We start from the raw sequence: 17842 nt of genomic DNA, 5'->3' as shown, positions 1-17842 counted from the left end.
TGAAAAACTTCCACTCACTTTTATAATCATAACGTTGAAGGATTTAAAATATATTAATTTCTATTAATATATTAATATTGAATTTTTGATGTTGAACAGTTGATCTTTATGTCAGATCAATTTTTTTTAATCACAATGCTCAAATGCATCTAATAAACACTGAGAGCAAAGCTGATGCTTTTTTTCGGGCACCTGTGAAAATGTAGGTTGATAGAATGAATTCTAACTGACCTGGCGGAAATGTCTGCCATTACCTTGAGCTGTTCATTGCTTACACAGGAAGGACCGGTGATCAGTTTTAATGCAGCCACCACGTTGCGCAACTTTTGCTTGTGGCAACAGAGTCAGAATGTTCTGGACGATGCTCATCCTTCCCACCATGACACCGCGGTCCTCATCACTAGGTATGGCTTTTGAAACCACCTTGCGGCAGAGCAATTTTTTATTCTTGTTTTGCATGAGAACTGATACATTTTGGTTACATTGACTCTATGTGGCTAAGACATGGAAGCATCCATAACTATCAGAATGAAAGCATTGACTCCTCTTTCAGACTGGAATTGTGGGAAATTCCTCAGGAAACCCTCAGTGTCTGGATGAGTTGCTGTAATCTAAATAAATTGCAGTCCTCGGTCGTGTTAGAGACAGAATGGGAGTATTAGAAATAATACATGGAAATTAATATACATGTAGAACTGGGGGATAATTTTACTCATTTCCTTTTTTCTGTGTATCTGTCATCTTTTATCATCTGTGTGTCTGTCCCTAGTTTTGATTTTTTAGAGCTTTCCATAATTATCAGGCTTCCCTTGCTAGAGACAAGTTCCACTGTCAGAAAACCATTTCTATCTTCTAAGTGCCATTGTTCAGTGCTAATTCACACCTGTTTCAATGACACTTAAAACACAGGGAGGTGTAGCATTTGTTGTTTGGTTGGATGGCTTACTGATGAAATCTTTCACTTTGGGGCCAATCTCAAGGAAAGGTGAGCTTTTCCGAACCATGAAATAAGTGTCTGTTTTTACCAATCTTTTCAAAGAAGGTAGGGTTGTCTTTATTTATACACGCCATCATAGTCTATGGTTCATGCCTGCATTGTTGCTGAAATCAAGTGCAGAGGTTCACAGTGAGGGATTTAAGATAGGAAGGAAAAAGAACAGGGAGAAGAGATGCAAAAGAGAGATTCAGCAGGGGGAGTGGGGGCACTGTCCTGATACACAACCAGACTCATAGACACAGAGGCAAAATAGAAAAAACTTGACATCTGAGAGTCCCCATGTTTCACACAGCTACTGTTGTTATCAGAAGAGGGTAAACTGAGGCCATGAGAGTGACTTCGTTTCACAGTATTAACTCCCAGAGCATCTGTTGCCCACCAAGGCAGGCACACAAGTGAGGCACCAATAACTTTAAAGGCTTTGAGTGTGTCACGAGCATTGTGGGGTGGAAGCTGATTGGTGATGGTCTTGGCAGCATGAAAGCTTTATTTTTGTGTTGACTTACTGCAACCATATTTTCCAAAAATGTCTCAAGATATAATCTTTTCTTTTAAGGGAAGACATTTGTGGAGCTAAGGAGAAATGTGACACATTAGGTAAGTTCTTTCATCAATTAAACTTAGCTCATTGACTAGTGAATTATAAAATATATATTTAGAGATTCCCTTTTTGTCATTTTCATAATTTTGATGTATTATCTTGGTAAATGTTTCTTGCTTCTCTGGTTCGTATGAATTTTGTTGAATAAAAAGAACTAGTATTTAGTTGTTACTAAATATCAAGTGCTAGGCAGAGCACGATACTTGATGTGTTTCCGTGTGTATAAGATAATATACTGTAACCCATATGGCAGCTTAAAGGTTATGGTTAGAGCCCCAAGCCTGCCACCAGGTCTGACAGCCCAGACATGGCTGCTCCTATAGGAAGCCTGTGTTTAATCCTCATAGCATGTCTCTGCCTTTCCTGATGAGGTAACTCCTATCAAAAATTTTAGGCTTGTCAACTCTTCCAATTTCTGAAAAGTAGTAACATGACCTGTATATGTTTTCCTAAACACAATAGTGTTGGCTTTTGCTTAAAAATAAAACCTGTAGCTATGGTTAGGACTTTTCATTTCTGCATAACAGTTCATGCACATTTATATACTGATGTCCTGTTAGTCAAGTCGGACTAATTAATTTTCTCACATTGTATTACCAGGTCAGTATCTGTTCTGCTACATCTTGGGCTTTCCTCATCTGGGATGCTAGCTCGTGTCACATTTAAAAAGTTTCAGATCTTAAAGGCATTTAGAGATCAGACTTTTGTTGCATTCTATGTAAATACTTTCAGTTTTGAAAAACTCTGAATCTTGAAGTACCCAGTAGAGCTGGTTTAGGTAGCCACGGGATATGTAAACATCCGTTTTGTTTCGCTCCTGGTTGAGTAAGGTTATCTGCAGAGTTCGCAGTCTTTGTCAATCTAAAATGTGTTTTCATTTTGTCAATTGCTAAGAAGTTTGAACATATTTTTCCATATCTACCAGTCATTGATATTTCTCTTTCTACAGAACTGAAGTAACTGCAAGTAACATTGTGCTTTCTGCTCCAGCCTCTCTTTCTTTAATTGTAGAGGGGAAGGGGAGGGAGGAGGGGGAAGGGAAGGAAGGAGGGGGAGGGGAATGGAGGATGGGGAGGGGAAAGAGGGGAGAGTGGAGAGGAGAGTCATTGTTCATTCTGTATGATGTTACAGGTCTATATGTGATCTCAGGGCTGACCACTTGGTAGGAAATCTGGGTGTTCTTTCCTGAGTAAGATTATTTCTTCCACTATCAGAATTCCCCCTTTGCCTGTAATTCATTTCCTCCTGTAAATTAGCATGTTCAGTCATTATTCAGGTCTTAGGTCGCCATGCATGTGTATGAGACTTCATGGGTGTAGCCTCTTTGGCTTTTCTAGCACAATCTTGCAGCAAGTTTCCTATTACTCTAGCTCATAGAGCCTTCCTGACATTTCTCCTACAATGGTGCTGGAGCCTTAGATGCAGCAATTGTGTGGTTCATGTGTTAGTGGGCACCATATGGTCATTTGTTCTCTGCGGTTTGATCAGTTTGACTTCCTCTATGGCCCTTGTCTGTGCAAAGAGAAGTTTCTTTGAAGAGGGGTGAGACATGTACTCTCTGTGTAAAAGAACAAATATTTATAGAGTATGTTGAGAATTATGTTGATTTAGTCCTAGGACAATTGGTTGCTTCTTTGCCTTGGAAGCTTATACGACACCTAATAGTACCCAGAAAGCTGCTCTTCAGGGAGGAGGCTTTCAGGTCAGATCCGACATGGGTCCTCTGGATCCTGTTTCTGGAGAGCGTTTCTTCAGCTAGAGTTACTGTCTACCTCTGAGAGACAACCAAGGGCAATAGTATGTTTTGGGGGTCTCTTGGGCAACCCTGAATAACAACTCAAAAGGAGGCTTCTCATGCCTGGTGTTTTCTTTTTCCTCTCTTCTTTGGTTAGATTGCCTATGGCTCTTGCGAGAGAGGGTGCATTGTGAGTTCAGATGAGAAGATTCCGCTTGAAGCATATGTGTGTTTACGTACACACACGTCGATGTATTTTCTTCAGATTTATATATTTATATCATGTCTGTATGCACATTACATATCCCCGTTTTCCCTTGTGGGGTAGTCACATTGGAAAGATAACATCTTTCCCTCCAATCCAGCCATGGCCAACCAGAGGGATTAGCTAACTTTCTCTAGCACTCTCTCCTAAGGAAACGATGCAAGGACGAGTCTACCTTTGTCCAGCTGGCCCTACAAAGTGGCGTCCATTACTTCATTTCTATCATTGTGTACACCTCACACATTATGTGTGTTTTCTCCTTCAATACCATCCACATTGTAGTTGGGACAGTGTCACCATTGACCTCAAGCCAAGTTGGCAGCCAGAAAGTCCCTATAAAGCCTTTTCTTTTTGCAAAAGTTTTAAACCTATTTTTTTAGTACGCCTGCTAGGGATTTGAACTCAGCTCTTGATGCTTGGACAGCAAGCACTCATGTCTGAGGGTGCATCTCCCTAGGTCCAAAACTTGTTTATGATGTAATTTTCTTTCTTATTTTTCCCCCTAAGTGATAGCCTGTAAAATAGTTTTAGTGTAGGTTATTGGTGGCAAATAATCTTTTATCGTGGTTTGTACATTTCCATTTTAAAATCTATCTTGTTGAGTCCCCTTTTTAAGTTGACATCTATTTTCCCTGTGTTTATATCCTTACTTTACCTTATGACCTTTGTTGTTTAGAATTATAGTTCAGTTGTAGAGTATTTTTAGATTTATTTTCATGTTATGTGCATGAATATTTTACCTGCATGTGCGTATGCACAGCCCATGCATTCTTGGTGTCTGCAGAGGTCATAGGAGGGCTTTAGATCTCCTAGAACTGAAGTTGCAGATGGCTATGCATGGTCATGTGGGTGCTAAAATCAAAATCATGTCCTCTGCCAGAGCAGCAAGTGCTCAAAAAACCACTAGGCTTAGGCTAGCATAGTGTGCCAATGTGTTTTAATGTGTGTGTGTGTGTGTGTGTGTGTGTGTGTGTGTGTGTGTGTGTGTGAGCTTGAGTGAATTTAGGTACAAAGTATCTGCCACAGTGCTAACTGTTGCCTTCAGATTTTGTTGATGTGCATTTGTGGCCTTGCAGGGCAACCTTGTAGCCCATTTTCCTTTTATATGAAACATATTTTCACAAGTCTGTTCTATGAGTACAAATTTACAATGTGCACTTTTAAAGATGAACTGGAAAGTTGTGTCATAATGGAGTCACTGTCGTAGTCCAAATCTCAGCTCAGGTCTGAAGATGAATCTTTTGGAACTAAGCTCTTGGCAGCTTGATGCTGCCACTGACGTCTGGGACATGGGACAGCTCTAGGAAGTGTCTTCACCATTCTCCTGTTTTGACAGAGGAGAAATACATTATACAGTGGGAGTTGATTACAACATACACATGGGAGCACAGATTTTTAGAAGCTTAATGATTCTCTGTTGATCTTCATTCAAAGGAAAGATATTCTGAAGAAGATGTTGCCCAAGCAAGGCCTCTTGGGAAGATATTCACAAAGAGGAGAGCGAAATCTTTCTCGGCTGGTTATTAAGTTTGTTTTTGATATCCTCCCAGCCGTAGATTTGTGAATTTAACTTTCATTTCTTTAAATGCACAATAAAACTTCATGACTGTTTGGAAATCTGCCTCCACGTAAGGCTGATGTTTAGATCTTTAACTTTTTATGAATAAAAGGATGCCTAGAAGAAGGCATCTCAGTGACTACATTTGTTCAATACCAGTTCTTCAATATACAGTGAGAAGGTGATGGTCAGTCATACGCCAGCTCCTGTGAAAAGAATCCTCACAGGGGAATGGATACATTTACTAGGAAATATTAAAGGGTACAATTAGCAAAAACTATAGCATTGATTTGCATTGAAACCCCCAAACTCTAAACCCTTAGTGAGTGATAAAGTTAGGAATGTCATGTAGAGTTGTAATCATCATCATCATCATCATCGTCATCATCATCATTGTCATCACTATTTACTGTTCTAGCTTGCAGGGCTCCCCAAGCTGGAGTTGTTACTGCTGATATCCAGCTAAGCCCCATTGCCTGCATCTGTCCACAGCATGCTTGTCTTCCTGTCCTTCTTTGTATGGGAGAGAGAAGGTTCTGTTGTATAAAACCACCTCCTGCTACCCAGGCAGTTGGGGATTACTTAGTGCTTGCCTTGTCTAGGCTGACATATGTTACTTACAGCACTTACACTTGTATAAAATGTGGCATGTGAATATCTGGATACTCTAAACCCTAAAATTAGAGGAAAACCAGGGCAGCTTATTTCTTCTTCTTATTTCTCTACCGACTGGAATGCTTTGTCTTTCGTATTATCCACGTCCTGCTTCTGTGTTTGCCGAAGAATATTTGCTCACCCTATTATCTATTTATTATCATTATTTTCTTGCATGAGAGAATCCAAAAGTCTACAAAAACATCTCCATGCAAGCCATTTAGTCTGTTCATTTACGCTTCCAGCTTTAAATATTTGTTTACCATTAATACACAACTGTGCGTTTATTTTCAAGTCGTAATTCCACCACCAGTGAATCTAGTCTCCTGTGGTGATTTTGGTGCAGCTTCCCGTTTCGGTGAAGTACGCATGTGTAATTCTTTTAGGCTTAGCGGAGTTAGGCACCCTGTGCGATCCTTCGAGGAGCTGCTCCATTAGCGAGGAGAACGGACTGAGCGCCGCCTTCACCATCGCCCACGAGCTTGGGCACGTGTAAGTACCTTCCCTCCCATGAGGACTGTGCCTTCCCCTTGCAGTCATTCAGCCACGAGCACCTGTATTTCTACCTCAAATGCTGCAGTGGGATTTTCTTCCTTCATCCAGGAGAGGCTACCGTGGTCTTTTGAGATCCCTGTTAGGTCAGACAGGCTGCACAGACAGACCAGCAGCAGTGGAACTGGGGAATTCTTCTATTTCCCGTTCTGTACTGGATTATATGACAAGGACCTCTGGCTTTTATTCCTTGCTATACATGGGCAGGTACTGTCTCCTGCCATTGATCAGGAGGACCTGCAAGGGTCCCTGGTTCTGGAGAACTCCCCAACAATACTTGAAAGACCAACTCGCATCTTGCTTCTTTTGCTCTGAGCCCTAGCACAGGACATGGTCCATGGGTTTTCTTATTCATCAAAAGGTTCTTTTTAGAGATCGCACAAAACTCTTTGGAGTTCTCTTATTCCCACTTTATGAAAAACCCTGTCGGGATTCTGTGCTGTAAGAGTGGATGCCATGATTTCCCATGATGTGCTCAGAGCCCCCATGACAAGTTTGGAAGTCCTAGGAACTCGTCTTCCGAGAAAGAATTCTGAATGGGAGCCACAGGGTAGGTCATTGCGTACCTTGTTGGCGGCTAGTACGTCATCGAGGACAGGGATGGCTCTTTTGGGGCCACATTTCCTTCCTGGTCATGACATTAGAATGTCTGTGGACAGTAATTTGAAATGGGATAACTTAGTTAGAAGGTGCCACCTCGGTTCCCTTTAATCGCTTAAGTCATAGTCACCAGTAGTTAAAGGGGGACAGAGAAATGAGACGGAGTGAGGGAGACCTCCAGACTGTTGAAATACCGCAGTGGTGCCTCAGAAACACTTTTGCTGGGCCCTAAAGCTGCTGACCTGAACACTGTGCAAAGGGTGTTGTGTTCACTAGATGGGCCTTCTCCCTGAGGAAGGATGTGGGTGAATCGTAAGGGTGATTTCCACCACATCTGAGTCTGGGAAGCCCGGCATGCAGTCTGCTGCTGCCCTGATAGCTCTTTAACCACTGCTCTAGCTGTGAATATTTGAGTGACCTTGGGGGGCGTGTTTCTATTATTCTGGTATGTGGATCATTACTTGTGATGGACCAGGGGCCCAGGGCTTCTGCTGACATGTAGTTGTGCTGACATGTAGTTGTGCTGACATGTAGTTGTGCTGACATGTAGTTGGTATGTAGAATCGTACTGAGCTGAGGACTAGTCTTTGCATACTGCAGAACCGGCCAGTGGTCTGGAATGTAGTGTGCTGCACCTTACCTAACATCCACACCCATCTCCTAGATGTCCAGGTTGAAACACGCAGGCGTGTTTCTGTGAGAATTATGCTTATATCCTGAGTAGATGAGGCAGATTCCAACTATTTTCATTGTTTAGATTTCGATAGCAAATAAGAAAGACGTGAGGCCAATCAAAGACAACCTACGCTCATCAGAAACCATGACTCTGAACACAGAATTTCATCCTCTCTAAGGACTCAGAGTATAAAACCGATGTAAGCTAGATTTGTCTACATTTATACTGTAAAGATGTAGGAATATGAGGGGATTCTTACTAATTAATGCTGTGCTCGATTTGTCTTAAGTGTTTGCTTCCAATTTCAGGTTTAACGTCCCACACGATGACAGTTTTAAATGTAAAGAATCTGGGACTAAACATCAGTATCACGTAATGGCCCCGACTCTAAATTACCACACAAGCCCTTGGACCTGGTCGGCCTGCAGTCAGAAGCACATAACGGAGTTTCTGGAGTGAGTCTGCGTTTCCGTCACTTTAGCCGCTAAGTGACTGCTTTCTAAACCATCAGACTTCACAGCTGCGTGTGCTCTTAGAGCGGTTCAATAGAGGGTTAGCTTTTCTTTATTACTATACAAATAAATGCCTAAAAACCAAAAAGATATGCGTCACCACGAGGACCCAGTGGGTAAAGACATTTGCCTGGTGACTGTAGTTCAGTTCCTGGAACCCACACGGTGGAAAGAGAGGACAGAATCCTGCCAGATTTTCCTCTGACCCCCGTATGTGTGTAGTGGCAAGTTACCCCCACACAATAAATGAACGCATACAAAATTTTCAACACAAGGATTTGTATATATTATTTCCCTTGAAATTATTGTATTATAGTTCAGGCATAGCATATTGACATTTTTTTTAAAGATTTATTTATTTATTATATATAAGTACACTGTAGCTGTCTTCAGATACACCAGAAGAAGGCATCGGATCTCTTTACAGATGGTTGTGAGCCACCATGTGGTTGCTGGGAATTGAACTCATGACCTCTGAAAGAGTAGTCAGGTGCTCTTAAGCGCTGAGCCATCTCTCCAGCCCGACATTTTTTTTTTAATTTGGACATTTTTTTTTTGTGCTGAAAACTGTTTGTGGAGTGACTTAAGGACAATGAACACACTCGTGCATATTTTAATTTTTGGGGGGTTACTAAGTAGTATTTTGAGAGGCTGTTGAGTGGCAGAGGTTTAAGGCGCCCCTTGAAGACTGAGGTCAAACGAAATCTGCCTCTGCTGCCACAGAGGTGGAGTCTCCACCCAACATGCTCTCTTGAGCTCCTGGTAGCTTTGAGAATAGGAAGACTGGCTTTCCCGGTCCCATGTCTTTACTTTTCGCTAGTTTGTTTGTTTTTGTTTGTTTTAGAATTTCTTTCATCAAAACTGTGTTTCCACCATGGCCACTGAGATTTATCAAGCTCTTCCCATAAAACAGTTGTGCACACATCCAATTCTTCTTAATTTCCTATATAGTTTATATTCTAGACTTAACCCCATTAGTAGTTTGCAATTACCTCTCTAGACAGAACGGATCCAAAGGAATAGAACCGTGGCTCAGAGAACGTTCTCATAAATGCACCACCATCTGGCATCTGACCCGCCCTTGGCCAAAGCATCCTTGTGCAGCACGTGACTGCATTCTCATAGCGAGCATGAGATAGAGACCACCCTTCCCAGTGTATGGACGATGAAGCCTGGCTTAGGCAGGTTAAAGAATTGGTTCATAAACACGTTTCCTGGCACACGAAGGGACTTAAATGTAAGCTCGCCCCCAGAGCCAGGGAGCTTAACTCCGCTCTGCTTATTCCCTGAGAAGCCTCTTAAGTTTTTGAAACGCCCTTCTTGTTGTTGCTATCTAGAATAAGAATAATACACCTTTATTTTTAAACTTCGACGGTTTGGATGAGACATTTGAGGCTAAAGGGTGACGCCAATTGTATCGTGGTCACTCGTCATTAAACGGTTCTTGCGTGCAGTGCTGGGGTGGACTCCAGGTTCCCACACAGGTTGCGTAGATGCTGTACCATTGGCCTCCATTCCTAGCCCACCCCTCATGCCCCTGTAGCTTCCAGGTAGGCATGGGGTTCTGACGTAACAAGCATAGCCCATGCCCGCGACATTTCAACTTGTAGTCCTGAGTGGGGATCCAGTGAAAGACTCCTCCGCGAAACTGATAGCATCGTTGTGTACAAGAATGTTCGCTTTGCTGATATGGCTAGAGACTGGTGCTTTTAAATAAACCGAGAAGGTGCTAATATCGTCTTTGGGAGTGACTAACAACAGAAGCCTGGTGGAGATGCTCCCGTGTGCGCATGTGTATTCATGTTGTCCTATTTTCTGTCTTTGGCTCAGCACTGGCCATGGAGAATGCCTTCTCGACAAACCCAACGGAAGAACCTATGACCTGTCTCCCCAGCTCCCAGGCTCGGTGTACGATGGGAACAAGCAGTGCGAACTCATGTTCGGTCCCGGATCGCAAGTGTGCCCCTACTTGGTAAGGAGAAGCTCTACCCGTTTGTTTGAAAAACTTTCCTGAAAGTCATGGCAAGAATGTATTTCAAATATACATTGGTTCTTGAGTGGAGGAGGGATGGATCAGGCGACATTCCCTAGAGAGGGCCTAAAACGATGAAATCTAAAGTAATGGTGCATTCTACGCCATGCTAGGCATTTCCGAATAAGCATTGCTCTCCGTCACAGAGTTCTGTAAAGCATTCCTGTTTGGAAGGTGTGGTCACCACATAGCTATATGGTAAAAACAATTTTAAAACATTGAAATCCTTATTTGGGGGAGGAGAGGTTAAAATGTTGGGGTTTGCTTATTTTTAGTATTGAGTCATTTTAAGGGCCTCACAAATATAAGAGATTGCATGTCTTTTTAAAGATGTATTTTGTTGGGGTTGGGGATTTAGCTCAGTGGTAGAGCGCTTGCCTAGCAAGCGCAAGGCCCTGGGTTCGGTCCCCAGCTCCCCCCGCCCCCCAAAAAAGATGTATTTTGTTTTTAATTACGTGGTCTGCGTGCGTGTCTGTGGGGTGACGTGTATGTGAGCGCAGTGCCCACAGAGACCAGAGGAGGATGCTGGATGCCTGGAGCTGGAGTTACAGGAGGTTATGGACTGCCCTCTGTGGGTGCTGGGAACTGAACTCAATTCCACTAACGGAGCGGAAACTGCTTGGATCCCCAAGCCATCTTTCCAGCCTTACACGTCTGTTATAAGACGTAAACACAAAGGAATTAGATGTTCAGTTTTGTTTTGTTTTGTTTTGTTTTGTTTTCGGAGCTGGGGACTGAACCCATAGATGTTCAGTTTTAATCAAAGTCTTCTTCACGATTTCTTTCGGGGAAAATTTCCTAGGTCGCCCACTTTCACTTTCTACGGCAAAAACTCACCAAACATGATAACCCTTGTATCAGATCTGCCATTGTGATTCTCTTTGATGCGGGTGTAAGGTTAGGGTGGGATTTACGGATAATGTCGGCGCTGTGCTGCGTGCACGCTTTGCTTTCCCAAGCGGAACAGTCCTTACGCTTTCTCACTTCCCTCATGAGCTCGCCAATCTACTTCTACCCTTATAGAGTTTGAGGACCTCTGGGCCCAGGAATATAGACTGAATTTACTTGAGAACATGTATACACGTTGAGAGCCCCCAGTCAGAAAATCCCAAATCTGAAATGCTCTAAACCCGAAACTGCGTGAATTCCAGTTCGATAGCCCAGATGAGAACTTCCCACGTGACCTCATGCCCCAGGGCACTGTGGGAAACACTGGGGAAGTTGCTGGCTTCCAGCTCTGCATGTGTACGGTGTCTGTAAAACACGAGGGAGGTTTTTGGGCTTGGGCTTGGATCTCAATGTCAGGGTAACTCGCTTGTTTTACACACACACACACACACACACACACACACACACACACACACACACACATCTCACAAAGTATAAAAAAACCTAAAATCTGAGAACTTCAGTACACTTGCACCCCCAGTCAGTCTCATCACCCCAAGCAGCATCTCTTCATTGTGGCTCGAGACCCTAGATAGTCTGCATATCAGATATTCACGTCTCATAACAGTAGCAGAATTGCAGTTATGAGGTAGCAACAAAAATAGCTTTATGATTGGGGGTCACCACAACATGAGGAGCCATGTTAGAGGGTCGCAGCGTCAGGAAGGGTGAATGCCCCTTCCACAGAGGCTGCCGTGCAATAGACACTCAGTGAAGACGTCAGCTGAGTCACTTAACAGCAAGGATGCAGAACTCGAAAGCTCATGCCACACGGTGACTAACACACTTAAGACCTCGCATTTATAGTCACGGATCTTACTAAACATAAACGTTCATCGTGAGGTGGCTACCTTAGTATTTCACTGTAATGGCTGTTTACTCTGAGCTGACCGAGAACACCAGATAAACTGTGCATTTAACTTCAGAACAGAGGGGTTATCTTGGACACCGCTGCTACAGCTCCGGAGTTTTCTTTCGTTTGTTCGGAAACTGTAAATGTGCACCGTTCTTCACGGACTCTGAAATGTTGATACTTTTCACAGTATTCCCATGCACAGCACTCATACACCATACCACTGTGCCAGGCAAGGGAGCTGTGAATAAAGTTTAACAACAACAGCAACAACAACCCCTTTAGAAAATGTCTTGCAAAGAAAGGAAGCACATTCAAGATAACTGAATATTTCCACCTTGACTCACTCCTCTCACCGTTTAGTACACTAGTAACCCTTTGGATTGTTTTCAGAGTAAATGCTCGTGCGAGAGCTTGACGTCTGTTTACTATGTCTAGCTTCAGCCATGAGCCAGGAAAAACAGATCACGCGGCTTTGTGACACATAGACCTTGTGTGTCCGTGTGTTGATATCTGCTCTGGCTTGCCCGCCTGTTGTTACTCTGCAGAAGCAGTGTCGGCGCCTGTGGTGCACGAGCGCAGAAGGCGTCCACAAGGGCTGTCGCACACAGCACATGCCGCTGGCAGATGGGACAAGCTGTGGTCCTGGGATGGTAGGTTTCCTCACAGGGTGAGTCTTGTATCCAGAGCTTCTGGGATGAGCAGCTGCTCTCTGCGGTTCTCGTTGCTGGCTGTCATCTGTGGTCAGCTCGTGGAGGTGATGGTATTGCCGGGTTTGGTGGAAAGAGTAAGACGTCAATGGAATTAAATGTCTAATAACTTTGCTGTTAAAACTAGTAGATGGGATTTATGTGATATATAGTTATATAAGTAATTACGTGGACATACCTACTGTGTTTTTATGATTAAGATAAATACAGACCTTAGAATGTTAGCACGTCAGCAGCCTCCCCCTAGTATATAGATGTTTTCATTGCATATATTTTCTTTCTTAAACCTTAATTGAACGTAGTTGAATGTGTTAAGTGGCTTTCTCCAGTCTTTAGTGGTTCTAAACATATTAAAATACATTTCACCCATAAGTGAAATACACTGCAGTGTAATTTGCAGTAAGGTAATTTTATTGTCTCTCAAAATTGTTTTCATTGTTTGCGGTCTTGGGTGGGTCCCTGTAAATTCTTAAATTGTTCTTCTGTAGTTCCGTAAAAAATTATATATGAATTTGGGACAGGGATTGCAGATTAGTTTTGCTAACATAGCCATTTTCATGATATTAACTCTGCCAATCCAGTGGCACGGAAGGTCTTTCTATTGCCTAGTGCTGTCTTTGGTTCGCTTCCTCAAAATCCTGGCAGTTTTCATTGTAGAGGTCATTCATCTCCTCAGTTTTATTTATTCATATGTTTGGGGTACATGTGTGTGTGTGTGCATCTGTGTATGTGTGTGTGCATCTGTGTATGTGTGAGTGCATGTATGTATATGTGTATATGCATGCATATGTGTGCACACACGTGTGTATGTGTGCATGTGTGTATGTGTATATGTATGCACATATGTGTGCATGTGTGTGCACATGTGTGTGTGCCTGTGTGTGTATGTGTGTACATGTGTATATGTTTGTGCATTGTGTGTGCATATGTGTTTGTGCATATGTGTCTGTTCATGTGTGTATGTGTGTGCATGTATGCATGTGTGTATGCATGTGTGTATGTGTGTGTGTACATGTGTGTATGCATGGTTTTATACACACACATTACACACACACACTCACACACAGTTGTGATGACCACTGCATTATGAAAAACACTGCTTTGGAGATAGTATGAATAGGATAAATGCTTTTCATTTTAATCTCCAGTCCATTGAGAACCTGAGTTTCAAAAGCAAGAGAAATAGTTACGTTCTTTTTGCATTCCTCCAACCGTAGGTACCCAGTAGATAGGGACAATTTATTCCAAGTTGGTGTTAGACTCGGCCTCACTCCCGAGCTATCCCTGACTTTAGATAATGTGCAGATGTTCGTCTCCTGTTCATCTTTTGTTGCTGCTGCTGTTGTGGCCGTGATGTTTTGACTACAGATACACATGCCATTTCTGTGTGCTTATTATGTTCCTAGCACTGCCACCGCGGGCTGTGTGTGACCAGAGACATGGAGACCCGTCCTGTGGATGGCGAGTGGGGGCCGTGGGGACCCTACAGCTCGTGTTCCAGAACCTGTGGTGGGGGAATCAGGAGCACAGCCAGGCTCTGTGACCGGCCTGAGTACGTCTTCTTATTCACTATAAATTACGATTATCTCAAGCACCTGAAAGTAAAAGTTGGTTTCGTTCACTTCTAGAGCTGGAGGTCAGCCTCAGGGTTTCAGAGATCAGAATCTATCTGGAGTGCTCTCATTTGTAGGTTCAGACTTTAAAAAAATCTAGGTTGGATTTCTCAGTTTGAATGGAGATAGCTATCATCTTCATACTCTGTTTTCTGCTTTGGTGTGGGTTTAAGAAGTGAAGGTGAGCGGTGAGACTGTGATGGCATCTCCATCTTACTGTGTTTCCAATGAAACAGCCGAGATCTTCCTCTCGTGTTGGGCTCTCTTGCCCAAGTATGTATCAGTTCCTAGCTTGTCATTGTCCTGTAACCTGACATTCCTCCTCTTCCTCCTCTGCTTCTCCTCTGGATGTGTCACAGCCATCGCCAAGTAAGTACCGACCCGTTTCTCTTCATCCAAGGCTAGAGCATCTGAGACCCAAGAGAGATCTTAAATATCTCCATTGTGTAGAGAGTAACTTGTGAGCCAGGCGGCACCTAGAACAGCCATGTCGGCAAGCATTCTGAATGCACAGGAAAACAATATACTCTGAATAAACACTCATTGGAATGTTGGGCTGGGTAAATTACATGTCACTCTTACCCTCAGAACATCTGGGGTTTATTTCCAGGAATAAATTGAGCAGTGACAAGCATATATGTGGTGCATTCAGGCATGACAACGACGGGCGTGCTTCTCTTTTTACCCAGGACTTTTCTCTGTTGTCTGCGTCCCCCTAGACAGCATTCTTAACTCTACCATTAATTCTTGTTAATGTTGACAGAACTGAGACTCATTTCTGGTGTCCAGGTCTGGGTCTCAGGTCTATAGTGTGTGTGTGTGTGTGTGTGTGTGTGTGCACGCACACACACTCTCACACACTATTTTTGTGATTCGTGTTCCAGAAAACTGCTTAAAACACTGTTGTATATTTCTTTTTTATTAATCATTTTATTCACTTACATTTCAAATGATATCCCCCTTCCCAGTTTCCCCTCCACAACCCTCCCATTCCATACCCCCTCTCTCCCCTCCCCTCTCCTCTATGAGGGTGCTCCTCTACCCACTCACACACTCCCCCCTCACTGCTCTAGCTTCCCCCTTCCCTGGGGCACAAACCTCCACAGGACCAAGGGTTTCTCCTCCCGCTGATGCCAGATAAGGCCATCCCTGCTACACATGTATCTGGCGCCATGGCTGCCTCTGTGTATACTCTTTGGTTGGTGTTAGTCCCTGGGAGCTCTGAGGAGTGTGGTTAGTGTAGGTATTGTTCTTCCTATGGGGTTGCAATCCTCTTTAGCTCTTTCAGTCCTCCCCCTTGCTCTCTCATTGGGTCCCTGGGCTCAGTCCGATGGTTGACTGTGAGTATCTCTGTCTGTATTGGTCAGATGTTGGTAGAACCTCTCAGGGGGCAGCCATACCAGGCTCCTGTCAGCAAGTGCTTCTTATTTTAAAATATAAGTGTTTGAGGAACGTCAGTGGCCTTTCTGGTCCTGGAAGAGAATAGGGCAGTTGTAGAAAAAGATGACCACAGGAATACCTTACTGATGCACTTTAAAATGTAATGAATTTGACTAGGCCACGAAACGGAGGAAGGTACTGTGTGGGCCGCAGGATGAAATTTCGGTCATGTAATACTGATTCATGTCCAAAAGGCAAGCGAGACTTCCGAGAAAAGCAATGTTCCGACTTCGATGGTAAACATTTCGACATCAGCGGCCTCCCCCCCAATGTGAGGTGGCTTCCGAAGTACAGCGGGAGTGAGTAAAGCCTTTGCTCTGATCTGAACACATTCCGCCTTACGGAAACGCAGAACTTCGCCGTTCTGCATCCAAAATGTGACCCTTCCTTTTGCAGTCGCCGTCAAAGATCGCTGTAAACTCTATTGCCGGGTGGCTGGGACCACCAGCTTCTACCAGCTAAAGGACAGAGTCGCTGACGGGACACCCTGTGGGACGGAAACTAACGACATCTGTGTCCAGGGCCTCTGTCGGGTAAGTAGACCTTGTGTTTCTATTCCAGAACAACGTGTTTCTTCCACTGCTGTAACGAGTGTTTCTTCAGAATTTGCTCTTGTGAATGCCATCAATGTAGTCTTTGATATCATGCTACCTCTGGGATTATGGTTAGCTTTGTTATGAAGCAGCTATCTGTGTTACGGCAGCACACACCTGTACTCCAGAACTCAGGAGGCTAAGGTGGGCTAGCCTGGTCTAGATAGCTGTTTGTACCCTGCCTCAAAAATAAAACAAAAGCAGTCTAAACTGCATTCGGCTGGCTAATTTTGTTTCGCCAATTGTATTTAGAATTGGCATAAAAGATGAGATTGGCTTTTTTTGCTTGTTTATTAAAATATTTATTTAAAACATACAATTCTTGTCCGTATCTAGTTGCACATGTATCTATTGACAGTGGTCGATAGCTCTGGACTCGGAATAAACCCGCCAGAGTGCTTTCTCAAAGCCAGCTTCCCACGTACAAGCAAATCCCTCTGTCAGCTCGTCCATAAAAGTTTTAAAAACTGCATCGTTTTCTTAAAATACACATGATCTTTATAGACGTCAACAATGCTTTCGCATAAAGGTTAGAAGCAACAGACGTTAAGGACCCCTGGCGGGTTACTCAGGGGAGTCCCTTGCAATGCCTGGAAATGGCACCCAGGGAAGAACCGCCATCTTTTCTTTGAACAGCAGTGCAGTAGAAAGCCCTCAAAGTGCGCATGCGTCCTTTGCCTCCTCCCGCCCCTGTCACCCAAAGGCAAATTCAAGACTCTTCACTGGCTTCACCAGCTTTAAAGCAACACCCCTTTGTCTCTACAGTTAAGTGCTACTGGGTAGTTAGCCGAGATGCCCATTCTGCCCATCGGTAAGAACAATAATTAATTTTAAGGACTGGTAGCAGTTGCCATATTGATCGCTTTTTCGGAAAAGAGCAAAAAGAGATTGGAGCACTTTGCAGGTCTCCTTAGTGTAAACTAAACTAACCTGAGACATACCACGAGTGACGCTCTGACAGTGGCTCTTGTGGGCGGGTACTGCTCGCACCTGTCTAATGGCGATTGGCTTCTTTTAAGGGTAGGAAGAGAATGGACTGCAGCGTAGCAAAGGGCTTTTGCCACTTCAGATGCGACCTCCCGTGGTGACACGTCACCCACATCCGCTCCCTCTCTAGCGCCATGACTCTCATTTCTCCTGTTCAACCAACAGTGTTGGAGTAGATATCAAAGAGATGATCTTAGCCGTGTGAGGAAGTAAGAACCCAGTGGCCCCCGGGGCTGCAGGCCTTATTTAAACAAGCGACCCAGCCAAGGGCAATGAAATGGAATATGACCAAGTGGTCTCAACACTCACATGCATTTGACTTTCATAAGATACATAGATAAACCTTCACTGTGGAAATATGCACCTTATATATTAAAATATCCATACAGCAGGGTGATGGGAAGGCTGCCAAGCCTAACAACTTCAGTTCTGACCCTGGAGCCCACGAGATAAAGGGAGAGAACGAGCTCCCACAGGCTGTGCTGTGCTCTGGTGTACACACCTTGTCGCACCGCC

General features: G+C 43.7%; 1 protein-coding gene across 8 annotated transcripts in view; it reads left to right on the top strand.

The window, feature by feature from the left end:
* Adamts20 (ADAM metallopeptidase with thrombospondin type 1 motif, 20) overlaps positions 1–17842 on the top strand; it is a 131788-nt gene that overhangs the window by 41694 nt on the left and 72252 nt on the right. For 5 of the 8 annotated variants that reach the window (XR_005487344.2, XR_005487345.2, XR_005487346.2 and 2 more), the window contains exons 6-14: positions 280–404; positions 1554–1594; positions 6197–6302; positions 7947–8093; positions 9981–10122; positions 12532–12636; positions 14100–14245; positions 15864–16045; positions 16143–16279. Coding sequence is in view for 4 of the 8 variants with exons in the window: in XM_039080333.2 (XP_038936261.1) it covers positions 280–404; positions 1554–1594; positions 6197–6302; positions 7947–8093; positions 9981–10122; positions 12532–12636; positions 14100–14245; positions 15864–16045; positions 16143–16279 (1131 nt within the window). In the remaining 4 variants the exon portion in view is untranslated. Of the gene's footprint in view, positions 1–279; positions 405–1553; positions 1595–6196; positions 6303–7946; positions 8191–9980; positions 10123–12531; positions 12637–14099; positions 14246–15863; positions 16046–16142; positions 16280–17842 lie in introns of those variants that run through there. The other 3 variants (XR_005487347.2, XM_039080335.2, XM_039080336.1) reach the window with 3 other exon arrangements.

Source organism: Rattus norvegicus, chromosome 7 (assembly GCF_036323735.1).
Source record: "Rattus norvegicus strain BN/NHsdMcwi chromosome 7, GRCr8, whole genome shotgun sequence".
Taxonomy (NCBI): Eukaryota; Metazoa; Chordata; class Mammalia; order Rodentia; family Muridae; genus Rattus; species Rattus norvegicus.
Note: the sequence above shows the minus strand (reverse complement) of the source record. Positions and strands in the feature narration are given on the sequence as shown.